This window comes from Struthio camelus, chromosome 13, assembly GCF_040807025.1.
Source record: "Struthio camelus isolate bStrCam1 chromosome 13, bStrCam1.hap1, whole genome shotgun sequence".
NCBI lineage: Eukaryota > Metazoa > Chordata > Aves > Struthioniformes > Struthionidae > Struthio > Struthio camelus.
This window is the reverse complement of record NC_090954.1, coordinates 22348858-22373389: the sequence shown is the minus strand read 5'-3', so window position 1 is coordinate 22373389 and position 24532 is coordinate 22348858. Positions and strand designations below refer to the sequence as shown.

The 24532-nt window shown below is 61.5% G+C and overlaps 4 protein-coding genes across 4 annotated transcripts; all 4 read left to right on the top strand.

Moving 5' to 3' along the window:
• Positions 1 to 1586: 1586 nt before the first annotated feature.
• On the top strand, positions 1587 to 4321 carry LOC138069157 (protocadherin beta-4-like). The gene has a single exon (XM_068959928.1). It carries the CDS (start codon positions 1789 to 1791, stop codon positions 4231 to 4233), a length of 2445 nt encoding a protein of 814 aa, XP_068816029.1. The 5' UTR covers positions 1587 to 1788; the 3' UTR covers positions 4234 to 4321.
• Positions 4322 to 6066: 1745 nt separating this feature from the next.
• LOC138069194 (protocadherin gamma-A12-like) lies at positions 6067 to 13693 on the top strand. The gene is made up of 3 exons (XM_068960138.1): positions 6067 to 8784; positions 12457 to 13041; positions 13097 to 13693. Exons 1-3 carry the CDS (start codon positions 6289 to 6291, stop codon positions 13691 to 13693), a joined length of 3678 nt encoding a protein of 1225 aa, XP_068816239.1. The 5' UTR covers positions 6067 to 6288.
• A 1441-nt stretch (positions 13694 to 15134) lies between these two features.
• On the top strand, positions 15135 to 17863 carry LOC138069151 (protocadherin beta-4-like). Its single transcript, XM_068959911.1, has one exon. The coding sequence runs from the start codon at positions 15331 to 15333 to the stop codon at positions 17773 to 17775; it is 2445 nt and encodes an 814-aa protein (XP_068816012.1). The 5' UTR covers positions 15135 to 15330; the 3' UTR covers positions 17776 to 17863.
• Positions 17864 to 19289: 1426 nt separating this feature from the next.
• On the top strand, positions 19290 to 22940 carry LOC138069192 (protocadherin gamma-A10-like). Its single transcript, XM_068960121.1, has 2 exons — positions 19290 to 22351; positions 22935 to 22940. Exons 1-2 carry the CDS (start codon positions 19832 to 19834, stop codon positions 22938 to 22940), a joined length of 2526 nt encoding a protein of 841 aa, XP_068816222.1. The 5' UTR covers positions 19290 to 19831.
• Positions 22941 to 24532: the final 1592 nt, after the last annotated feature.

Here is a 24532-nt window from a genome sequence, read left to right as displayed (position 1 = left end):
CTTGTGCTCCGTCTCCTCTCTCTTCCTCTTCGCCGCCGTCGCCTTTTCGGGGGCGAAGCTCTGCAAGGGTCGACTACGAGGAAGGCGTTCACCTGCCTCTGCGCACGGTTACGCCGCTGGCGATGTCTGCAGTAGTTTTGCGGACGTGGCCGGCGCGGGCACTCTGTCGGCGGCTTACGGCTATGAAGTGTGCTTGAGCACCGGCTCGGGGAAGAGCGCGTTGCAGCGCGTTCCTGCGAGCCGTCCTCCCGAGGCCGCCTCTTCCGCAGAGCTGCGCTGAGGCGGGCAAGCACAGGGACGAGGAACTCCTGTCCCACTCCCAGCCGGCTTGTGAAGGGGAACTTAATCAGGTGAGAACAGCCCCTCCGTATGTTTAGTTCCCCGCACCTCCTCGTCCCCTCGCCCCATCACCCCTTCCTTTCTCCTCCCTCCCCCACCGCTCCCCGCCGGATACTTCTTGGAATACCATGACGCCATGGGAGGCGCGTCTACGAGTAAGCCTTCCTGGGACCGAGGGAAAGCCTGATTAGTCCCACCAGGGGAAGAGCCCTTGACAAGTGTTTCGGGTGGAAATGCGAGGGACTGCCTCAGGCAGCCACGTTTGCACAGAGCAGCACATCCCGAGTCATCTCTCTGCGGTCCAGAGCGGCAAAAGACGTAGTGGAGTTAGCAGGCGTGGTGGGGGCATTTGGGAGAAACAGCTAACTGTACGGTAATCTGTATGTTCATGCGCTTTGCTTACAGTCCCGGGGAGAGGCTTGTAACTCTCGTCCCCGGGGCAATGGTTCTCTCGGACAGGTTGGAAGAGCAGCGTAGTTCCCGTGCTTTGCCGCAGGACTTTTCTTTTTCTTTCTTTTTCTTTTTCTTTTTCTTTTTCTTTTTCTTTTTCTTTTTCTTTTTCTTTTTCTTTTTCTTTTTCTTTTTCTTTTTCTTTTTCTTTTTCTTTTTCTTTTTCTTTTTCTTTTTCTGTTTCTTTTTCTGTTTCTTTTTCTGTTTCTTTTTCTTTTTCTTTTTCTTTTTCTTTTTCTTCTTCTTTTCCTTTTCCTTTTCCTTTTCCTTTTCCTTTTCCTTTTTCTATTTCTTTGCCTTTGCCTTTTGCTTTTGTGTTTCCTCTTTTATTTCCTCTCGCTGTCGATCGAGAGAAGACGACAGTTGCCAGCGTTGGCGTGCGCGGACCGCTGACTAGCCGCAGAGTACTCGGGAGCTGGCGTTCCGGCGTGCGTGGGCGACTACAGCGGGGGCTGCGGGCGTGAATAAGGCCCAGTGAACAAGAGAGGCGGAGGAGGAGCTCGAGACCTGCGTGCGGGGAAGGCCTTGCCGTGTAGCGGGCGCAGGCACAGGGACTCTGCAAAGGCACTGTGTGTCCCCTTTGGCTTTCCGCTCGGGACGGCCGCGGCCGGGCTCGCCCGGCGGCGCGGCGGAGGCGAGCGCGGCGGCGCGGCCGGGCGGGAGCAGTTCCCGCCGCGGGCCGCAGGGTGGTGCTGTTGGCCAAGGCGGCGCGGCGGCGGCGGCGAGCGGGGCGGCGGCGGCGCTGCGGCGGCGGCGGCGAGCGGGGCGGCGGCGGCGAGCGGGGCGGCGGCGGCGCTGCGGCGGCGGCGGCGGCGAGCGGGGCGGCGAGCGGTGCTCCGTGCCAGGCGCTGGCGGGCCAGCTCGGCAGCCATCCGGGCCGCGTAGCGGACTCGGCGAGCAGGGGCGCCCGGCCGCAAGGCTGCGGCGGTTCCGCGCGGGAAGCTCCCCGGAGGACCGGGCAGGCGATCCGCGAGACGCAGGGTGTCTGCCGGGCCCGACATGGCGTCTGCAAGGCAAGTGCTTTGTCTCTGTGTTGTTCTCTCCGTGCCGCATGTTCGCTCCGAGCCGCTTCGCTACTCGGTCGCCGAGGAGAGGGAGAGCGGCTCCCTGGTCGCTAATGTCGCGAAGGACGCGGGGCTGGACCTGGCGCAGCTCTGGGCTCGCGAGGCCCGGCTTGTTTCGGAGGACGGCCGGCAGCATTTTCGGTTAGACCGCAGGACCGGCCGCCTGGCCGTCAGGGAGAGGATAGATCGGGAAGAGATCTGCGGCCAGTCCATCACCTGCACGCTCTCCTTTGAGTTACTGCTGGGAAACCCCCTGCAGTTCTTTCGGATCGAAGTGGCCGTAGAGGATATCAATGACCATTCGCCAGTTTTCCCGGAGGAACAAGTGACTTTAAAGATCCCAGAGACGAGCGATCCGGGGTCCCGCTTCCCGCTGGAGGGGGCTCGGGACCTGGATGTTGGCAGCAACAGCCTGCAGGCTTACAGCATCGCTCCCGAGAACGAGTATTTCAGCGTCTCTTTCCGGAGTCAGAGTAGGCGCGGCAATTCCGTCGAATTAGTCTTGGCCAAGCCGCTGGACAGAGAGGAGCAAGCGGAGATTGGTTTCAGCCTCATTGCCACGGACGGGGGCTCTCCGCCGCGGAGCGGGACGGCCCAGATCCGCATCGTTGTCCTGGACGCAAATGACAACGCCCCTGTCTTCACGCAGGAGCTGTACAATGGCCAGGTTTTGGAAGACGCCCCGGAGGACTCCGTGGTTCTGCGCGTGGTCGCGACTGACGCGGATGTGGGAGTTAACGGGGAGATACGGTACTCGTTCAGTCAGGCGGTGGGGCACAGGCGCCCGGCGTTCAAGATCGACGCCGTGACTGGTGAAATTCGTGTCACCCGGCCTCTGGATTTCGAAGCGGCGGAGAAACACGAGCTGAGCGTGCGCGCCACAGACGGCGGGGGTCTCTCGGCGCTCTGCAAGGTGGTGGTGGAGGTGGTGGATGTGAACGACAACGCGCCGGAGCTGGTGGTGAGTTCCTTCCGCAGCCCGCTCGCCGAGAGCGCGTCGCCCGGGACGGTGGTGGGCCTCTTTGTCGTTAAGGACCGGGACGCCGGGGACAACGGGAAGGTGGTCTGTTCCCTGGAAGACTCTGTGTCCCCTTTCTCCCTGAGGCCTGCCTATAAGAATTACTACGAGCTGGTGACAGCGAGCACCCTGGACCGGGAGCAGACGGCGCAGTACATCCTCGCCGTCACGGCGGCCGACGCGGGGTCCCCGGCTCTCACGACCACGCAGACCTTCACGGTGGACGTCTCCGACGTCAATGACAACGCGCCCGTGTTCAACCAGACGTCGTACACCATGTACGTGCGCGAGAACAACGACCCGGCCGCGCTCGTCGGGGCCGTCCGCGCCGCGGACGAGGACGTGGGGCCCAACTCGAAGGTGACCTATTCCCTGGCGCCGGCCCAGCCCGCGGAGCGGGCCCCGCGCTCCTACGTCTCCGTGAACTCCGAGAACGGGAACGTGTTTGTGCTGCGGCCGCTGGACTACGAGCAGGTGAGGCAGCTGGAGGTGGTGGTGAGCGCCGCCGACTCGGGCTCGCCGCCCCTCAGCGCCAACGTCACCGTCCGCATCCTGGTGGTGGACGAAAACGACAACGCGCCCGTGGTCTTGCACCCCGCGCAGGACAGCTCGCCGCCGTCCAGCGAGCTGGTGTCCACGTCGGCCGAGGCGGGCTACCTCGTCACCAAAGTGGTCGCCGTCGACGCCGACTCGGGGCAGAATTCGTGGCTCTCCTACCACCTGCTCAAGGCAACGGACCCCGGGCTGTTCGCCGTGGGGGCGCAAACCGGGGAGGTGCGGCTGAGGAGGCCGGTGACGGAGAGGGACGCCGTGAAGCAGAAGCTGCTCGTCCTGGTGCGCGACAACGGGCGGCCGCCGCTGTCCGCCACGGCGGCGCTGGGCGCGCTCCTGCTCGACGGCTTCTCGGACGCGCACATGCCGCGCAGCGGCCTGGCCCCGGAGGACGAGGGCGGCTCCCTGACGGTGTATCTAGTCGTCTCCCTGGCCCTCGTCTCGCTCCTCTTCCTCGCGTCCGCCACAGCCTTCGTCGCTTGCAAGGTGCGCAAGAGAACGGCGCCGAAAGAGGGCACCGTGCTTTACGGCCCCGGCAACTTCCAGAGCAGCCTGGCCGACGCCGCCGGGACGGCGACTCTGCCCCACGCCTACTGCTACGAGATCAGCCTCACAACGGGCTCGGGCAACAGCGAGTTCAAGTTCCTGAAGCCGGTCCTCCCCAGCCTGCCGCCGCAGCGCTGCGGCACGGAGCGGGGCGCTGCCGGGGAAGAGGATTTCCCCAGCGGCCTCACCGCCGCCGAGGAACCGCGGCCGCAGAGCGCCGGGACGCTGCCTGCGGGACAGTTCAGCAGGCTTCCCTTTGACTAGCGCTAAGTGAGCATAATCAATGGCTTGACGCTTCCCTCCTAAAGCGGCGTGGGATACCCTCACTTGGTTGCCCCTGGGTAGGGAGGGATCCGGGGTAAGAGACGCGGCAATGATTCCCCCAGAGGAAACTTGCCGTCGCAGGTAGCCTCACCAATTTCCCTCGGATGCTGAGCCACTACCGCGGTTGGCTGCCACCACCTTAAAAAAAGAAAAGAAAAGAAAAAAAGAACCACAACAAAAAAAGAAAACAAATTGATTGGACTTCGTCGATCAGTTGATACCGTATTTCCGTTCTTGTGTAGCCGAGTTAGTTGAAGAACGTCCTGTTACGTCCTTGCCCCAGTCGTTGTAAGGAAAGAAACTAAAATCGTGCAGCCGTATTAAATCTAAGCGGATGGGTGCAAAGAAATTGCGCGAGTCGCTTCGAACTGCCGTAGCCCCCGTTAGAGCGTTTGCATTCGCTTCCGCCCCTGCCCCGCTGCCCCCGAATTCCCTTTCGGTATGCTAACTGTCTCTTAACAGTGTTCCACCCATGCTTTGAACTAAGAGTTGTAGTCCCTGCCGATCTATGAAGGCATTATTGGAATGAAGGCTGTCGGGCAGCACATATCCTGAAACCGTGGCATTGCATGGAATCGCAGTTACCGAGTGGGGGGTCTGTAAACCTTTCTTTTCCAAACCGAGTAATAAAAATAATAAAAGCACCCGAATGCCATTCCTGCGATGAACTAAAGGTGGGTTGCGGAAGCAGCTTTGGGCACATATTTCCTTCGTTCCGGCCTCTGTAGAGGACCGCAAGGCTTTCACAGGTGTGAGGGTTCTTTCGGGGGCGGGGGAGCGGGCGAGGTGGCGCCGAGCATTTTTCTTGACGCCTGGGGAGAGTGTCTGCGAAACGCCTCAGTTCAGTCACGGTGGTGGGCTGTTGGCCGCTACAGCAGCAGGGGCTCTGGGCATGCCAAGGCGCCTGGAAGCCAGTGAGGTGCGGCTGCAGAGCCCCGCTTTTGCTTCGCGACGTGCTGGAGCGACGGAGCCGTGTGAGGCTGCGGGCTCCGAGGAGAGCTGGGACTAGGATGGCCGCTGTAGGACGTTACGTGCAGCGGTGCATACGTGTGCTATTTAGAAAGGTGTCCGACGTTAAAGGCGTACAGGTTTTACTGCGGCTGCCACCTGCTCAAGTCCGGCAGCCTTTTGCTGTGTTCGTGTGCCCTAACGTAAGCGACGTGGCAGGCAGAACTGTCCGGAGGAATGAGTGAGAATGGCAGCAAAAGGCCAAGGCTCAGCTCCATAAGCCGAGGTGCGTCGCCACACCCCATCTGTTTTCTGCCTCCACCCTTCTGGAAAGGGTTTTCTTCTGGCCTTTCGTAACGTGATTCGCCCGTTGCAACAGGGCACCGCGTACTGCAGCATAGACGACGGCTGCAGAAAGCAAGGCTTGTGTTTCCCGCCCCCCTCTCCCCCGCCCCGGCCCCGGCCCCGAAGCGGCCACACTGCACCGTTATTCCAGCTCGTCTTGCCCACGTTCCTGTTGCTCCTACAAACCTTTCACATCACAGCCTACCATGCCCTTTCTCCACCGTTGCTCGAGTCTTGGAAGGTTCCTAGCAGTTGGCGGGAATCTAATATTAGCCTGCGGCATACGATGGGGCGCACACATCCCTGAATCGCGAAGCTGTGGTCTTGTGTCCCTACGCAATGCTATTGGGCATACTGACAGCCGCGACTGGCGTGTGCAGATCAGGGGGAGCGGAAAGGTGGGCATGGTTTCCCCGTGGCAGCGCTGGAGCGCTGCAGTGATTGTCGGAGGCTGCAAGTGTCGCTGTTTGCTCACGACGAGCCGGTCGGCAGCCAGGGACCGCGAGAACAGAAGCGAGCCTGAGCGAGAGGAGCCGCCGCCGCACTGCAAGGACAGCGCAGGAAAGAGGCCGGCGGGGAAGGCGGCCGGTTCTGCTGCTGGGAGAGAAGGTTCAGCCAGGAGGAGTACGGCGAGAGCGGTGGCCCGCGGGCCCGTCTTTCGTCGGGCACCGGGCCGGCGGGCCAGTCTTCACGAGCTTTGAGATGTCGGCTGGAGAGATGCGCTGGGGCCGGCGAGAGCGAGGGCGAGGGCGAGGGCGAGCGCTGCTGTGGTGCGCCTTGGTGGCGGCGTGGGAGCTGGCGTGGGGGCAGCTCCGCTACTCGGTGCCCGAGGAGATGCAGAAGGGCTCTTTCGTGGGCGACGTGGCCAAGGACCTGGGGCTGGAGCCGGCGGCGCTGCGCGCCCGCGGCGCCCGCGTTGTTTCCCAAGGTAGGCGGCAGTATTTCGCTCTGCATGACAGGACCGGCCATTTGGTGACGGCGGAAAGGATAGACAGAGAGCAGGTGTGCCGGCTGGTGGAGAAATGCGTGCTGCGCTGTGAGGTGATCGCGGCGGGCGAAATGAAGGTTTATGCGATCGAGGTGGAAATCAGAGACGTTAACGACAACGCGCCCAGCTTCCGAGAGGCAGAAACGGAGCTGAAAGTGAGCGAGACCACAGCCCCGGGGTCGCGGTTTCCCCTGGCTGAGGCTCAGGACCCGGACAGCGGGAGGAATGCCCTGCAGCGCTACGAGCTGAGCGGCGACGAGCACTTCGGTCTGGCCGTGCAGACGGGACCGGATGGGGGGAAACGGCCCGAGCTGGTGCTGGCGAAGGCGCTGGACCGGGAGGAAGGCGCGTTTCACGAGCTGGTGCTGAGGGCGGAGGACGGCGGGGAGCCGGCGCGGACGGGCACGGCGCGGATCCGCGTGGTGGTGCTGGACGCGAACGACAACGCGCCGGTGTTCAGCCAGGCGGTGTACACGGTGCGCGTGCGGGAGGACGTGCCCGTGGGCTCCGCCCTGGTCACCGTCAGAGCCACCGATGCCGACGACGGCCTGAACGGAGAGGTGAAATATATTTTTCAGAAGATTTCCGACGTGGCAGCGCAGATGTTCCAGCTGGACCCTGAGGCCGGAGAAATATCTCTCAGCCATGAATTGGACTACGAGGAAAGTTCCTCACATGAGCTGGGGGTGCAGGCGACGGACGGCGGGGGCCTTTCCGACACGGCGAAGGTCGTGATCGCGGTGACGGACGTGAACGACAACGCGCCCGAACTGACAGTCACGTCGTCGCGGAGCGCGGTGTCCGAGGACTCTGCGGTGGGGACGGTGGTGGCCCTGCTGCACGTGCAGGACCGGGACTCGGGGGCGAACGGGGAGGTGAGGCTGTCGCTGGGCGCGGGGCTGCCGTTCCGGCTGCGGAGCTCGCTGGGCAGCTACTACAGCGTGGTGACGGCGCGGGAGCTGGACCGGGAGGAGGTGTCGGAGTACAACGTGACGGTGCGGGCGACGGACGGCGGGTCGCCGGCGCTGTGGAGCAGCGCGGTGCTGCCGCTGCGGGTGCTGGACGTGAACGACAACGCGCCGGTGTTCGGCGAGGCGCGCTACAGCGCCTGGCTGCCCGAGAACAACGGCAAGGGCGCGCTGGTGCTGAGGGTGCGGGCGGCGGACGCGGACTGGGGGCAGAACGGGCGCGTGCGGTACCGGCTGTGCGAGGGGCAGGTGCGGGGCGCGCCGCTCTCGTCCTACGTGTCGGTGCACGCGGAGACGGGCGCGCTGTACGCGCTGCGCTCCTTCGACTACGAGGAGGTGCGCGAGGTGGGGCTGTGGGTGCGGGCGGAGGACGGGGGCGCGCCGGCGCTGAGCAGCAACGTGTCGGTGCGGCTCTTCATCGTGGACGAGAACGACAACGCGCCGCAGGTGCTGTACCCGGCGGCGGCGGCGGCGGCGGGCGCGGGCGCGGGCGCGGGCTGGTCGGGCGTGGAGCTGGCGCCGCGGTCGGCGGAGCCCGGGACGCTGGTGGCCAAGGTGGTGGCGGTGGACGCGGACTCGGGGCAGAACGCGTGGCTGTCGTACGAGCTGGCCAAGGCGACGGAGCCGGGGCTCTTCCGCGTGGGGCTGCACAGCGGCGAGGTGCGCACGGCGCGGCTGCCGGTGGCGCGCGACGCGCCGCGGCAGCGGCTGGTGGTGGTGGTGAAGGACCACGGGCAGCCGGCGCTGTCGGCCACGGCCACGCTGCACGTGGTGCTGGCCGAGAGCGTGGCGGAGCTGCTGTCGGAGCTGAGCGGCGCGGCGGCGCCGGGCGAGCCGGCCGGCAGCCTGACGCGCTGGCTGGTGCTGGCCGTGGCGGCCGTGGCGTGCCTCTTCCTCGCCTTCCTGCTGGCGCTGCTGGCGCTGCGCCTGCGCCGCTGGCGCCGCTCGCGGCTGCTGGCCGCGGGCAGCGGGGCCTCGCGCGCCGCCCCGGCCTCGCCCTTCGTGGGCATCGACGGCGTCCGCGCCTTCCTCCACTCCTACTCGCACGAGCTCTCGCTCACCGCCGACTCGCGCAAGAGCCAGCGCCGCTGCCCGGGCGCCAGCGGCTCCAACACCCTGCCGGCCCCGCCGCCGCCCGACAAACGCGCGCCGCTGCTGCCCGAAGAGCCCGCCGGCGCCGGCGCCGGCAGCGGCAGCGACAGCGGCAGCGGCAGCGACAGCGACAGCGGAGACGCCCTCCCGGTGAGTGCCTCTGACGAGACTTTCGCTCTCTACGAAAAGCTTCATTGCCTGCCTGCTCTAGGCTTCTCTAGCCCCGGCCTTTCCTGCCTGTACGGGGAGGAGGGCGGGCGGTGGCTTTGCAAGTGGAGGCGTAGCTCAGGGTACCGGCACGTTGCTGTTCAGTGCGTCTTGCCGAGGGGAAGCACATGCGCATTTTGTTTCTGGTTTGTTTCGGGTTGGTTGGTTTGTTCTGCGGTGTTTTGCGAGTGGTTGTGGAATGTGGGAACGTGAGCGTGCCTCTGCGTTCACGACTATTTTTTGCTGGGGGAAGAGTTGCCAAGCTTAGGCTAGGAGAAGGGCCGCGTGTCTGGGAAATGGCACGCGTCCGTAAAGGAGGATCGAACACGCTGTGAAGGTTTAGAGACGAGAGCATCTGCTGAAGGACGCAGGGTGTGTGGCTTGCTGCATTGCCCTTCTCTCTTGCTTACTACATCAAGCAAACAGTTGTGCTATCACGCGGTATCCGTTCGGTAATGTTAGTATAGTATCTTGCGTGTTGCCTTGAGTGCCCGGTTGTCTCAGTCAACGTTATTTGTTCCTGTAGCTGTAAGTAGGGGCTAATTAGGTGAAGGTATAATTCAGCTGTTCCTGTGAATGTTGGTTTTGGGGAAGAGATGGAAACTTCCGTTAGTAGTAGCTCTTCCGGCTTCTTAAGGGCCTGTGCTTTAGAAGGATGAGGCTGTCTTTAAGCAGAGACGTGGATGACCCAGCTTTTTACCCTAGCTTTACCATCGTTTACCTGCTTTAGAACCTTCACGCTTCTTCCTACTAGCAAGTTGGGCAGAGGAATGTCTGCACAGGTCGGTGCTGTGATCCTGATGCATGCCCAGCTGGTGCTCGAGTGACATTTATTTACAAAGTATGAGGCAACCAAAGGCAACCACGGCAGCTGTGAAAGGTTTGAGATGAGACTCGGGGGGGGGGGGGCTGGGGCTCGTGTGAGGGGCTATTGGGGAGGGGAGGGGGGGGAACACATGAGATGCGCTTCGTTCATTTTGAGCGTTTTAATGCTGCCCGATTAAAAATGGAGATGAACGTATGTCTTTGGGGTTTGGGGATATTCTGGGTAGTAACAGGGTAGTACGTCTGGTCAGTCCGGTTACTTTGGTTAGTCCGGGCTCCAAAACGGCCCTGTTGCTGCTTCAGCGCTTTCATTTCTTGTTGGCAGATGCGTTTTAGGCAAATGGAAGAACTCAGTTTGTGTAGGCGCAGGGCCGGTGAAAGAGTTTGCTGCAGTGTCAAAGGCCCGTTTGTCTAAGTTGGCATGTTTGGCGCACAGTTGTCATGCTATGCACTCTTGTTTGTTACTGTCCGAATCACATTGGGAACTGTGGCTATGGTCTGTGCTGGGAGCTTTGCGAGGCGCCTCCTTTAATATTTATTACTTATTCAATACCTTCATTATGTACCTACTGCAAGTGGCATAGTCTAGAGTCGTAACCTGTGGCCTCCATCATTTCTGTCTGTTTCAACTCCTTTATTGCTTCGTGGCTGTTGTTGTTGTTGTTGTTGTAGGAAAGTTTTGGCTAGCCCTGAGCTTCAAGCTTTCTTTGCGAGAAGGCTTCCTAGGTGAGGTTTATGGAGTGGGCTTTTGCTTCTGAACCTGTCAGGGTTGTTTTGCCGCAAACACTTGACTCCCTAGACAAGCTCAGAGGCACCTGAAGACGGGGTTTCACGGCAGAGGAAGAAGAAGCAGAGAAGCTACACCAGAATCTCTCCTAATGTCTCGTAACTCCGAGGTTCAGAGGCCCGCACTCTGAAAATGAGCCTCCCGCCTTGCCGAGAGACCACAGTGAGAATTAAGGGCCTAGCACGCAACTCGGGGCCTCACTGACTCCCAGGTGCCCGGGGAGTGAATTTCTGAGGCAGGGTTGTGGCAGAGCAGCTGTGCATGACATCAGTGAAATACTTGCCTCACTGGGAGCAGCTGCAAGCCCCCTGGCACCTCTGACAGCCCTCTCTCCAGCTGGCTATGGGCTAAGAGAGGACGGACGCTGCGGTGCAGAGTGCTTCTGGCAAAGAGCAGCTACTTCTGGGCTGTCCTTACCTCTTAGAGGACTACAGACACTCGGCCCGCCTCTTGGTGTGCCATCCTGCATTCCAGCGCCGGGCTGGAACCAGGCCTTCCCAAAGGGCAGGAGGAAGGCCACAGGTGCAGGCAGGACTGGCTAGATGGGCTGGCTAGATAACAGGACTTTTGCTTGGAAGCTCCCACAGGCACACAGGCCGTGTGCTCAAGCAGAACAGTGTGAGAGCGTTGTTAGGGCAGACCTCGAGCTGCAGAGATTTCAGCCAAGCCCACCCCAAGGGCTTTGTGGACAGAGCAGGAGTCAGCGCCAGGGCGTGCCTGTGGGCGAGGAACCCACTCTGTTTGGTACTTCCCTTTCCTCTGCCAGCCAGGCAGAGATACAGACAAGGAGCAAGTTGAGTAAGCAGTTCAGTAAGGTTAGCAGGCACTCCTGCGTGTTACCTTCAGGAGGCAGAATTCTCCATCAACTGTTATTTGCTCTTTTGCCTGGGTAAACAAACTGCAGAACAAGCCCCTGACACATGCGCGAGCAAAGAGGGGAAACTGAGCAAAGGTGGAAAGCATTCGCAGGCCTGCCGTCAGGTGACAGAACTGACCCTGCAAATGAGAAAGAGGAGTAGTTTGGTCTTGCGAGATTTCCTACCGCTTCTCTCTTTTCCTTGCAACTAAGCAAGCACGGGGCTTTACCAACAATGATGTGGCTTACCTGAAATAGAAGCGCAAAACTGCTTTGACGAGTCTCCTTTCCAGACGGAGCATAAGTTCCATCCTGTGCACGAGGAATCTTCTTCATCGCTCCATCGCACTAATGTCTCTCTTAGCGTTTGTCCCGAGTCGGGGAGTCAGACCGGAGAGAGACAGAAAACAACCCAAAAAACCACCACTCTCAGAGCGTAATATTGCTTCGAGGTCCTCTCGAGTTACGAAATCTTTGTCTGTACGAGTCTGTTGGTTTTCTTATCGTTCTAGTCCTACTTCGGTTTAATTAAGTACTGCTGGTTTCTATATATACAGAGGGGCTGTGTGTGTGTGTGTGTGTGTGTGTATGTGTGTGTGCAGACATACGGATGAAAGGAAAAGTGCAGAGCTCGGTGAAGCGGTTAAATCCCTTGGTGGAAGAGACCTTGGAGTCCTTTGCACGTCACCGTGCTTAAGTCACGCGTTTTGGGGCTGCCTCTGGGCTGCTGCGAGCGCAGGCATCAGCTGGCGTGCAGTGGCTCAGCGCTGCTTGGGTGGAATGCTCCCAAATTCCTCGTGATTCCACTGGCATGTCCCTGTAACAGTGTGACGTAGGCCATGCCCGAAAGGCTAGCAACTGACTCCTCAAATAGGAAAGAGCAAGATGTCTTTCCTGCAAGAACTGCGGCTACTTCTCCCTTTTCCTTGCAGCTAATCACGAGGCTTTACAGCATCTGGTGTGCCTTAGGAGAAATCCAAGCGCAGACCTGCTGCGGCACGGGCACTGCGGGTGCCGCTCTTGCCCGAGGCGGAGCAGCGCCGCAGCCGCAGCCGCAGCCGCAGCCGCAGCCGCCGGAGCCTCCGGGAGAGGCGGCGAGCGGTCGGGAAGACGCTTCTCGTCTGCCCCGCGGTTCTCACCGTGCTAGAGGAGAGTCTGCGAGCAGCCAGCGCAGGCGGGGTCCGCGGCTCTCTGCGGAGAGAAAGCAGAGCACGGGGGAGATTGGCGGAGAGCAGCAGCGGCCGAAGCGGCCGCGCTGGGGTCGCTGCCGCGAGCTGGGGTGCCGGCGGGTGCCGGCGTGTGCCGGACGGGCAGGGAAGGAAGGGAAGGGGCAGGAGGACGGAGCGCAGCGCGGGCTGGGGAGAGTGGAAAGCCGGCACGGACAAAGCGGCTCGGCAGGAGCCAGGGCCGTGCTGCTGTGCGCTCGGCTGCTGCCGCTGGGCTGCCGGGCGGCGCCGGAGCGGCTGCGCTCTGCGACTCCCCGCCCGGCACGGTCGTCGCGCTCGTGAAGGTGCACGACGCGGACTCCGGCGAGAACGGGAAGGTGTGGTGCGAGCTGGAGGGCGAGGCGCCGTTCGCGATGGTGGCGTCGCCGGGCAGCTCCGACAAGGTGGTGACGGCGAGCGCGCTGGACCGGGAGCGGGCGTCCGAGCACAGCGTGACGGTGATGGCCCGCGACGGGGGCAGCCCGGCGCTCTGCAGCCGCACCGCGCTGGCGCTGGCGGTGTCGGACGTGAACGAGGAGGCGCCGGCGCTGGAGGAAAGCGCCGACAGCGGACTCGGGGCAGAACGCGTGGCTGTCGTACGAGCTGGCCAAGGCGACGGAGCCGGGGCTCTTCCGCGTGGGGCTGCACAGCGGCGAGGTGCGCACGGCGCGGGCCGTGGCGAAGCGGGACGCGGCCAGGCAGGGACTCGTCGTGCTCGTGAGGGACAGCGGCCAGCCGCCGCGCTCCTCCACCGTCACCCTCAGCCTCGCCCTGCTGGAGGGCTTTTCCGACGCCTTCCTGCAGCTTTCCCACGCTCCTGCGGGCAAACCGGAGGGCGACGGCGACGGCGACGGCGTCAGCGACGAGGAGAACCTGCTAGCCCCCTACCTCGTCGCTTCCTTGTGCTCCGTCTCCTCTCTCTTCCTCTTCGCCGCCGTCGCCTTTTCGGGGGCGAAGCTCTGCAAGGGTCGACTACGAGGAAGGCGTTCACCTGCCTCTGCGCACGGTTACGCCGCTGGCGATGTCTGCAGTAGTTTTGCGGACGTGGCCGGCGCGGGCACTCTGTCGGCGGCTTACGGCTATGAAGTGTGCTTGAGCACCGGCTCGGGGAAGAGCGCGTTGCAGCGCGTTCCTGCGAGCCGTCCTCCCGAGGCCGCCTCTTCCGCAGAGCTGCGCTGAGGCGGGCAAGCACAGGGACGAGGAACTCCTGTCCCACTCCCAGCCGGCTTGTGAAGGGGAACTTAATCAGGTGAGAACAGCCCCTCCGTATGTTTAGTTCCCCGCACCTCCTCGTCCCCTCGCCCCATCACCCCTTCCTTTCTCCTCCCTCCCCCACCGCTCCCCGCCGGATACTTCTTGGAATACCATGACGCCATGGGAGGCGCGTCTACGAGTAAGCCTTCCTGGGACCGAGGGAAAGCCTGATTAGTCCCACCAGGGGAAGAGCCCTTGCCAAGTGTTTCGGGTGGAAATGCGAGGGACTGCCTCAGGCAGCCACGTTTGCACAGAGCAGCACATCCCGAGTCATCTCTCTGCGGTCCAGAGCGGCAAAAGACGTAGTGGAGTTAGCAGGCGTGGTGGGGGCATTTGGGAGAAACAGCTAACTGTACGGTAATCTGTATGTTCATGCGCTTTGCTTACAGTCCCGGGGAGGGGCTTGTAACTCTCGTCCCCGGGGCAATGGTTCTCTCGGACAGGTTGGAAGAGCAGCGTAGTTCCTGTGCTTTGCCGCAGGACTTTTCTTTTTCTTTCTTTTTCTCTTTTTCTTTTTCTTTTTCTCTTTCTTTTTCTTTTTCTTTTCCTTTTTCTTTTTCTTTTTCTTTTTCTTTTTCTTTTTCTTTTTCTTTTTCTTTTTCTTTTTCTTTTTCTTTTTCTTTTTCTTTTTCTTTTTCTTTTTCTTTTTCTTTTTCTTTCTTTTTCTCTTTTTCTTTTTCTTTTTCTTTTTCTCTTTCTTTTTCTCTTTCTTTTTCTCTTTCTTTTTCTCTTTCTTTTTCTCTTTCTTTTTCTTTTTCTTTTTCTTTTTCTTTTTCTTTTTCTTTTTCTCTTTCTTTTTCTTTTTCTTTTTCTTTTTCTTTTTCTTTTTCTTTTTCTTTTTCTTTTCCTTTTCCTTTTCCTTTTCCTTTTCCTTTTCCTTTTCCTTTTCCTTTTCCTTTTTCTATTTCTTTGCCTTTGCCTTTTGCTTTTGTGTTTATTTCCTCTCGCTGTCGTTCGAGAGAAGACGACAGTTGCCAGCGTTGGCGTGCGCGGACCGCTGACTAGCCGCAGAGTACTCGGGAGCTGGCGTTCCGGCGTGCGTGGGCGACTACAGCGGGGGCTGCGGGCGTGAATAAGGCCCAGTGAACAAGAGAGGCGGAGGAGGAGCTCGAGACCTGCGTGCGGGGAAGGCCTTGCCGTGTAGCGGGCGCAGGCACAGGGACTCTGCAAAGGCACTGTGTGTCCCCTTTGGCTTTCCGCTCGGGACGGCCGCGGCCGGGCTCGCCCGGCGGCGCGGCGGAGGCGAGCGCGGCGGCGCGGCCGGGCGGGAGCAGTTCCCGCCGCGGGCCGCAGGGTGGTGCTGTTGGCCAAGGCGGCGCGGCGGCGGCGGCGGCGGCGCTGCGGCGGCGGCGGCGGCGCTGCGGCGGCGGCGGCGGCGAGCGGGGCGGCGAGCGGTGCTCCGTGCCAGGCGCTGGCGGGCCAGCTCGGCAGCCATCCGGGCCGCGTAGCGGACTCGGCGAGCAGGGGCGCCCGGCCGCAAGGCTGCGGCGGTTCCGCGCGGGAAGCTCCCCGGAGGACCGGGCAGGCGATCCGCGAGACGCAGGGTGTCTGCCGGGCCCGACATGGCGTCTGCAAGGCAAGTGCTTTGTCTCTGTGTTGTTCTCTCCGTGCCGCATGTTCGCTCCGAGCCGCTTCGCTACTCGGTCGCCGAGGAGAGGGAGAGCGGCTCCCTGGTCGCTAATGTCGCGAAGGACGCGGGGCTGGACCTGGCGCAGCTCTGGGCTCGCGAGGCCCGGCTTGTTTCGGAGGACGGCCGGCAGCATTTTCGGTTAGACCGCAGGACCGGCCGCCTGGCCGTCAGGGAGAGGATAGATCGGGAAGAGATCTGCGGCCAGTCCATCACGTGCACGCTCTCCTTTGAGTTACTGCTGGGAAACCCCCTGCAGTTCTTTCGGATCGAAGTGGCCGTAGAGGATATCAATGACCATTCGCCAGTTTTCCCGGAGGAACAAGTGACTTTAAAGATCCTGGAGACGAGCGAGCCGGGGTCCCGCTTCCCGCTGGAGGGGGCTCGGGACCTGGATGTTGGCAGCAACAGCCTGCAGGCTTACAGCATCGCTCCCGAGAACGAGTATTTCAGCGTCTCTTTCCGGAGTCAGAGTGAAGGCGACAGTTCCGTCGAATTAGTCTTGGCCAAGCCGCTGGACAGAGAGGAGCAAGCGGAGATTGGTTTCAGCCTCATTGCCACGGACGGGGGCTCTCCGCCGCGGAGCGGGACGGCCCAGATCCGCATCGTTGTCCTGGACGTAAATGACAACGCCCCTGTCTTCACGCAGGAACGGTACAGAGGCCAGGTTTTGGAAGACGCCCCGGAGGACTCCGTGGTTCTGCGCGTGGTCGCGACTGACGCGGATGTGGGAGTTAACGGGGAGATACGGTACTCGTTCAGTCAGGCGGTGGGGCACAGGCGCCCGGCGTTCAAGATCGACGCCGTGACTGGTGACATTCGTGTCACCCGGCCTCTGGATTTCGAAGCGGCGGAGAAACACGAGCTGAGCGTGCGCGCCACAGACGGCGGGGGTCTCTCGGCGCTCTGCAAGGTGGTGGTGGAGGTGGTGGATGTGAACGACAACGCGCCGGAGCTGGTGGTGAGTTCCTTCCGCAGCCCGCTCGCCGAGAGCGCGTCGCCCGGGACGGTGGTGGGCCTCTTTGTCGTTAAGGACCGGGACGCCGGGGACAACGGGAAGGTGGTCTGTTCCCTGGAAGACTCTGTGTCCCCTTTCTCCCTGAGGCCTGCCTATAAGAATTACTACGAGCTGGTGACAGCGAGCACCCTGGACCGGGAGCAGACGGCGCAGTACATCCTCGCCGTCACGGCGGCCGACGCGGGGTCCCCGGCTCTCACGACCACGCAGACCTTCACGGTGGACGTCTCCGACGTCAATGACAACGCGCCCGTGTTCAACCAGACGTCGTACACCATGTACGTGCGCGAGAACAACGACCCGGCCGCGCTCGTCGGGGCCGTCCGCGCCGCGGACGAGGACGTGGGGCCCAACTCGAAGGTGACCTATTCCCTGGCGCCGGCCCAGCCCGCGGAGCGGGCCCCGCGCTCCTACGTCTCCGTGAACTCCGAGAACGGGAACGTGTTTGTGCTGCGGCCGCTGGACTACGAGCAGGTGAGGCAGCTGGAGGTGGTGGTGAGCGCCGCCGACTCGGGCTCGCCGCCCCTCAGCGCCAACGTCACCGTCCGCATCCTGGTGGTGGACGAAAACGACAACGCGCCCGTGGTCTTGCACCCCGCGCAGGACAGCTCGCCGCCGTCCAGCGAGCTGGTGCCCACGTCGGCCGAGGCGGGCTACCTCGTCACCAAAGTGGTCGCCGTCGACGCCGACTCGGGGCAGAATTCGTGGCTCTCCTACCACCTGCTCAAGGCAACGGACCCCGGGCTGTTCGCCGTGGGGGCGCAAACCGGGGAGGTGCGGCTGAGGAGGCCGGTGACGGAGAGGGACGCCGTGAAGCAGAAGCTGCTCGTCCTGGTGCGCGACAACGGGCGGCCGCCGCTGTCGGCCACGGCGGCGCTGGGCGCGCTCCTGCTCGACGGCTTCTCGGACGCGCACATGCCGCGCAGCGGCCTGGCCCCGGAGGACGAGGGCGGCTCCCTGACGGTGTATCTAATCGTCTCCCTGGCCCTCGTCTCGCTCCTCTTCCTCGCGTCCGCCACAGCCTTCGTCGCTTGCAAGGTGCGCAAGAGAACGGCGCCGAAAGAGGGCACCGTGCTTTACGGCCCCGGCAACTTCCAGAGCAGCCTGGCCGACGCCGCCGGGACGGCGACTCTGCCCCACGCCTACTGCTACGAGATCAGCCTCACAACGGGCTCGGGCAACAGCGAGTTCAAGTTCCTGAAGCCGGTCCTCCCCAGCCTGCCGCCGCAGCGCTGCGGCACGGAGCGGGGCGCTGCCGGGGAAGAGGATTTCCCCAGCGGCCTCACCGCCGCCGAGGAACCGCGGCCGCAGAGCGCCGGGACGCTGCCTGCGGGACAGTTCAGCAGGCTTCCCTTTGACTAGCGCTAAGTGAGCATAATCAATGGCTTGACGCTTCCCTCCTAAAGCGGCGTGGGATACCCTCACTTGGTTGCCCCTGGGTAGGGAGGGATCCGGGGTAAGAGACGCGGCAATGATTCCCCCAGAGGAAACTTGCCGTCGCAGGTAGCCTCACCAATTTCCCTCGGATGCTGAGCCACTACCGCGGTTGGCTGCCACCACCTTAAAAAAAGAAAAGAAAAGAAAAAAAGAACCACAACAAAAAAAAGAAAACAAATTGATTGGACTTCGTCGATCAGTTGATACCGTATTTCCGTTCTTGTGTAGCCGAGTTAGTTGAAGAACGTCCTGTTACGTCCTTGCCCCAGTCGTTGTAAGGAAAGAAACTAAAATCGTGCAGCCGTATTAAATCTAAGCGGATGGGTGCAAAGAAATTGCGCGAGTCGCTTCGAACTGCCGTAGTCCCCGTTAGAGCGTTTGCATTCGCTTCCGCCCCTGCCCCGCTGCCCCCGAATTCCCTTTCGGTATGCTGACTGTCTCTTAACAGTGTTCCACCCATGCTTTGAACTAAGAGTTGTAGTCCCTGCCGATCTATGAAGGCATTATTGGAATGAAGGCTGTCGGGCAGCACATATCCTGAAACCGTGGCATTGCATGGAATCGCAGTTACCGAGTGGGGGGACTGTAAACCTTTCTTTTCCAAACCGAGTAATAAAAATAATAAAAGCACCCGAATGCCATTCCTGCGATGAACTAAAGGTGGGTTGCGGAAGCAGCTTTGGGCACATATTTCCTTCGTTCCGGCCTCTGTAGAGGACCGCAAGGCTTTCACAGGTGTGAGGGTTCTTTCGGGGGCGGGGGAGCGGGCGAGGTGGCGCCGAGCATTTTTCTTGACGCCTGGGGAGAGTGTCTGCGAAACGCCTCAGTTCAGTCACGGTGGTGGGCTGTTGGCCGCTACAGCAGCAGGGGCTCTGGGCATGCCAAGGCGCCTGGAAGCCAGTGAGGTGCGGCTGCAGAGCCCCGCTTTTGCTTCGCGACGTGCTGGAGCGACGGAGCCGTGTGAGGCTGCGGGCTCCGAGGAGAGCTGGGACTAGGATGGCCGCTGTAGGACGTTACGTGCAGCGGTGCATACGTGTGCTATTTAGAAAGGTGTCCGACGTTAAAGGCGTACAGGTTTTACTGCGGCTGCCACCTGCTGAAGTCCGGCAGCCTTTTGCTGTGTTCGTGTGCCCTAACGTAAGCGACGTGGCAGGCAGAACTGTCCGGAGGAATGAGTGAGAATGGCAGCAAAAGGCCAAGGCTCAGCTCCATAAGCCGAGGTGCGTCGCCACACCCCATCTGTTTTCTGCCTCCACCCTTCTGGAAAGGGTTTTCTTCTGGCCTTTCGTAACGTGATTCGCCCGTTGCAACAGGGCACCGCGTACTGCAGCATAGACGACGGCTGCAGAAAGCAAGGCTTGTGTTTCCCGCCCCCCTCTCCCCCGCCCCGGCCCCGGCCCCGAAGCGGCCACACTGCACCGTTATTCCAGCTCGTCTTGCCCACGTTCCTGTTGCTCCTACAAACCTTTCACATCACAGCCTACCATGCCCTTTCTCCACCGTTGCTCGAGTCTTGGAAGGTTCCTAGCAGTTGGCGGGAATCTAATATTAGCCTGCGGCATACGATGGGGCGCACACACCCCTGAATCGCGAAGCTGTGGTCTTGTGTCCCTACGCAATGCTATTGGGCATACTGACAGCCGCGACTGGCGTGTGCAGATCAGGGGGCGCGGAAAGGTGGGCAGGGTTTCCCCGTGGCAGCGCTGGAGCGCTGCAGTGATTGTCGGAGGCTGCAAGTGTCGCTGTTTGCTCACGATGAGCCGGTCGGCAGCCAGGGACCGCGAGAACAGAAGCGAGCCTGAGCGAGAGGAGCCGCCGCCGCACTGCAAGGACAGCGCAGGAAAGAGGCCGGCGGGGAAGGCGGCCGGTTCTGCTGCTGGGAGAGAAGGTTCAGCCAGGAGGAGTACGGCGAGAGCGGTGGCCCGCGGGCCCGTCTTTCGTCGGGCACCGGGCCGGCGGGCCAGTCTTCACGAGCTTTGAGATGTCGGCTGGAGAGAGGCGCTGGGGCCGGCGAGAGCGAGGGCGAGGGCGAGGGCGAGCGCTGCTGTGGTGCGCCTTGGTGGCGGCGTGGGAGCTGGCGTGGGGGCAGCTCCGCTACTCGGTGCCCGAGGAGATGCAGAAGGGCTCTTTCGTGGGCGACGTGGCCAAGGACCTGGGGCTGGAGCCGGCGGCGCTGCGCGCCCGCGGCGCCCGCATCGTCGACAAAGGTAGGCGGCAGTATTTCGCTTTGAACTTGGAAAACGGCCATTTAGCTGTCAACGAGCGTGTAGACAGAGAGGACATCTGCTCTGGCGTTGCTAAATGTGTCCTGAATGTGGAGATTCTTGTGAAGAGTCCAGTGAAGCTCTACAGAGGGGAGGTAGAAATCCAGGACATTAACGATAACTCGCCCGTTTTCCCGGCAAGAAACAGCGTCTTAGAAATCATAGAGCATACAGCGCCAGGCACGCGTTTCCCTTTAGAGAAAGCTGAAGACCCCGACATCGGGGTGAACTCACTGCAAAATTACGAGTGTAGCCAGAGCAGCTATTTCACCCTGGAGGTAAGGACCGGAGCTGATGGTGTGAAATATCCGGTACTGATACTAGCGAACCCTTTGGATCGGGAAGAGCAGGCAGTTCATAACTTGCTCCTGACAGCAAGTGACGGCGGGAGTCCGGTGAAATCGGGCTCGACAGCAATCCGCGTCGTCGTGTTAGATGGAAACGACAACGCGCCGGCCTTTACTCAGTCCGTGTATGAGGTGACCGTGAGAGAAGATGTGGCCGTGGGAAGTCGGGTGCTGCGGGTGACAGCGACTGACAGGGACGAGGGGCCAAACGCCCAAGTCAGGTACTCGTTCCATAAAGTCCCGGAGAAAGTGGACAGGATTTTTCAACTGGACCCGGAGAGTGGGGAAATTACCGTCACAGAAAGGCTGGATTTCGAGAGAAGGGCCTTTTATGAGCTGGACGTGCAAGCCCGAGACGGAGGTGGACTCTCGTCCCACAGCAAGGTTCTCATCACCGTCGCTGACGTGAACAACCACGTCCCAGAGATTGTCATTACGTCGGTGTTCAGCCCGGTCGCGGAAGATTCGCCGCTGGGGACAGTCGTTGCTATTGTCAACGTGCAGGACCGGGACTCGGGGGCGAACGGGGAGGTGAGGTGCAGCATCGCCGAAAGCCTGCCGTTCCGCCTGGAGAGGACTTTTGACAATTACTATAGCCTGGTAACCGACGGGGAGCTGGACCGGGAGGAGGTGTCGGAGTACAACGTGACGGTGCGGGCGACGGACGGCGGGTCGCCGGCGCTGTGGAGCAGCGCGGTGCTGCCGCTGCGGGTGCTGGACGTGAACGACAACGCGCCGGTGTTCGGCGAGGCGCGCTACAGCGCCTGGCTGCCCGAGAACAACGGCAAGGGCGCGCTGGTGCTGAGGGTGCGGGCGGCGGACGCGGACTGGGGGCAGAACGGGCGCGTGCGGTACCGGCTGTGCGAGGGGCAGGTGCGGGGCGCGCCGCTCTCGTCCTACGTGTCGGTGCACGCGGAGACGGGCGCGCTGTACGCGCTGCGCTCCTTCGACTACGAGGAGGTGCGCGAGGTGGGGCTGTGGGTGCGGGCGGAGGACGGGGGCGCGCCGGCGCTGAGCAGCAACGTGTCGGTGCGGCTCTTCATCGTGGACGAGAACGACAACGCGCCGCAGGTGCTGTACCCGGCGGCGGCGGCGGCGGCGGGCGCGGGCGCGGGCGCGGGCGCGGGCGCGGGCTGGTCGGGCGTGGAGCTGGCGCCGCGGTCGGCGGAGCCCGGGACGCTGGTGGCCAAGGTGGTGGCGGTGGACGCGGACTCGGGGCAGAACGCGTGGCTGTCGTACGAGCTGGCCAAGGCGACGGAGCCGGGGCTGTTCCGCGTGGGGCTGCACAGCGGCGAGGTGCGCACGGCGCGGCTGCCGGTGGCGCGCGACGCGCCGCGGCAGCGGCTGGTGGTGGTGGTGAAGGACCACGGGCAGCCGGCGCTGTCGGCCACGGCCACGCTGCACGTGGTGCTGGCCGAGAGCGTGGCGGAGCTGCTGTCGGAGCTGAGCGGCGCGGCGGCGCCGGGCGAGCCGGCCGGCAGCCTGACGCGCTGGCTGGTGCTGGCCGTGGCGGCCGTGGCGTGCCTCTTCCTCGCCTTCCTGCTGGCGCTGCTGGCGCTGCGCCTGCGCCGCTGGCGCCGCTCGCGGCTGCTGGCCGCGGGCAGCGGGGCCTCGCGCGCCGCCCCGGCCTCGCCCTTCGTGGGCATCGACGGCGTCCGCGCCTTCCTCCACTCCTACTCGCACGAGCTCTCGCTCACCGCCGACTCGCGCAAGAGCCAGCGCCGCTGCCCGGGCGCCAGCGGCTCCAACACCCTGCCGGCCCCGCCGCCGCCCGACAAACGCGCGCCGCTGCTGCCCGAAGAGCCCGCCGGCGCCGGCGCCGGCAGCGGCAGCGACAGCGGCAGCGACAGCGGCAGCGACAGCGGCAGCGACAGCGGAGACGCCCTCCCGGTGAGTGCCTCTGACGAGACTTTCGCTCTCTACGAAAAGCTTCACTGCCTGCCTGCTCTAGGCTTCTCTAGCCCCGGCCTTTCCTGCCTGTACAGGGAGGAGGGCGGGCGGTGGCTTTGCAAGTGGAGGCGTAGCTCAGGGTACCGGCACGTTGCTGTTCAGTGCGTCTTGCCGAGGGGAAGCACATGCGCATTTTGTTTCTGGTTTGTTTCGGGTTGGTTGGTTTGTTCTGCGGTGTTTTGCGAGTGGTTGTGGAATGTGGGAACGTGAGCGTGCCTCTGCGTTCACGACTATTTTTTGCTGGGGGAAGAGGTGCCAAGCTTAGGCTAGGAGAAGGGCCGCGTGTCTGGGAAATGGCACGCGTCCGTAAAGGAGGATCGAACACGCTGTGAAGGTTTAGAGACGAGAGCATCTGCTGAAGGACGCAGGGTGTGTGGCTTGCTGCATTGCCCTTCTCTCTTGCTTACTACATCAAGCAAACAGTTGTGCTATCACGCGGTATCCGTTCGGTAATGTTAGTATAGTATCTTGCGTGTTGCCTTGAGTGCCCGGTTGTCTCAGTCAACGTTATTTGTTCCTGTAGCTGTAAGTAGGGGCTAATTAGGTGAAGGTATAATTCAGCTGTTCCTGTGAATGTTGGTTTTGGGGAAGAGATGGAAACTTCCGTTAGTAGTAGCTCTTCCGGCTTCTTAAGGGCCTGTGCTTTAGAAGGATGAGGCTGTCTTTAAGCAGAGACGTGGATGACCCAGCTTTTTACCTTAGCTTTACCATCGTTTACCTGCTTTAGAACCTTCACGCTTCTTCCTACTAGCAAGTTGGGCAGAGGAATGTCTGCACAGGTCGGTGCTGTGATCCTGATGCATGCCCAGCTGGTGCTCGAGTGACATTTATTTACAAAGTATGAGGCAACCAAAGGCAACCACGGCAGCTGTGAAAGGTTTGAGATGAGACTCGGGGGGGGGGGGCTGGGGCTCGTGTGAGGGGCTATTGGGGAGGGGAGGGGGGGGGAACACATGAGATGCGCTTCGTTCATTTTGAGCGTTTTAATGCTGCCCGATTAAAAATGGAGATGAACGTATGTCTTTGGGGTTTGGGGATATTCTGGGTAGTAACAGGGTAGTACGTCTGGTCAGTCCGGTTACTTTGGTTAGTCCGGGCTCCAAAACGGCCCTGTTGCTGCTTCAGCGCTTTCATTTCTTGTTGGCAGATGCGTTTTAGGCAAATGGAAGAACTCCGTTTGTGTAGGCGCAGGGCCGGTGAAAGAGTTTGCTGCAGTGTCAAAGGCCCGTTTGTCTAAGTTGGCATGTTTGGCGCACAGTTGTCATGCTATGCACTCTTGTTTGTTACTGTCCGAATCACATTGGGAACTGTGGCTATGGTCTGTGCTGGGAGCTTTGCGAGGCGCCTCCTTTAATATTTATTACTTATTCAATACCTTCATTATGTGCCTACTGCAAGTGGCATAGTCTAGAGTCGTAACCTGTGGCCTCCATCATTTCTGTCTGTTTCAACTCCTTTATTGCTTCGTGGCTGTTGTTGTTGTTGTTGTTGTTGTAGGAAAGTTTTGGCTAGCCCTGAGCTTCAAGCTTTCTTTGCGAGAAGGCTTCCTAGGTGAGGTTTATGGAGTGGGCTTTTGCTTCTGAACCTGTCAGGGTTGTTTTGCCGCAAACACTTGACTCCCTAGACAAGCTCAGAGGCACCTGAAGACGGGGTTTCACGGCAGAGGAAGAAGAAGCAGAGAAGCTACACCAGAATCTCTCCTAATGTCTCGTAACTCCGAGGTTCAGAGGCCCGCACTCTGAAAATGAGCCTCCCGCCTTGCCGAGAGACCACAGTGAGAATTAAGGGCCTAGCACGCAACTCGGGGCCTCACTGACTCCCAGGTGCCCGGGGAGTGAATTTCTGAGGCAGGGTTGTGGCAGAGCAGCTGTGCATGACATCAGTGAAATACTTGCCTCACTGGGAGCAGCTGCAAGCCCCCTGGCACCTCTGACAGCCCTCTCTCCAGCTGGCTATGGGCTAAGAGAGGACGGACGCTGCGGTGCAGAGTGCTTCTGGCAAAGAGCAGCTACTTCTGGGCTGTCCTTACCTTAGAGGACTAGAGGACACTCGGCCCGCCTCTTGGTGTGCCATCCTGCATTCCAGCGCCGGGCTGGAACCAGGCCTTCCCAAAGGGCAGGA

Excerpts from the sequence above, each read along its gene's own strand:
- LOC138069157 (XM_068959928.1), top strand. The coding sequence starts at position 1,789 with ATGGCGTCTGCAAGGCAAGTGCTTTGTCTCTGTGTTGTTCTCTCCGTG.
- LOC138069194 (XM_068960138.1), top strand. The coding sequence starts at position 6,289 with ATGTCGGCTGGAGAGATGCGCTGGGGCCGGCGAGAGCGAGGGCGAGGG. Across the intron at positions 8,785-12,456 it reads ACAGCGGAGACGCCCTCCCG|AGGAGAGTCTGCGAGCAGCC; the intron begins GTGAGTGCCTCT and ends TCACCGTGCTAG. Across the intron at positions 13,042-13,096 it reads TGGCGCTGGCGGTGTCGGAC|AACGCGTGGCTGTCGTACGA; the intron begins GTGAACGAGGAG and ends GACTCGGGGCAG.
- LOC138069151 (XM_068959911.1), top strand. The coding sequence starts at position 15,331 with ATGGCGTCTGCAAGGCAAGTGCTTTGTCTCTGTGTTGTTCTCTCCGTG.
- LOC138069192 (XM_068960121.1), top strand. The coding sequence starts at position 19,832 with ATGTCGGCTGGAGAGAGGCGCTGGGGCCGGCGAGAGCGAGGGCGAGGG.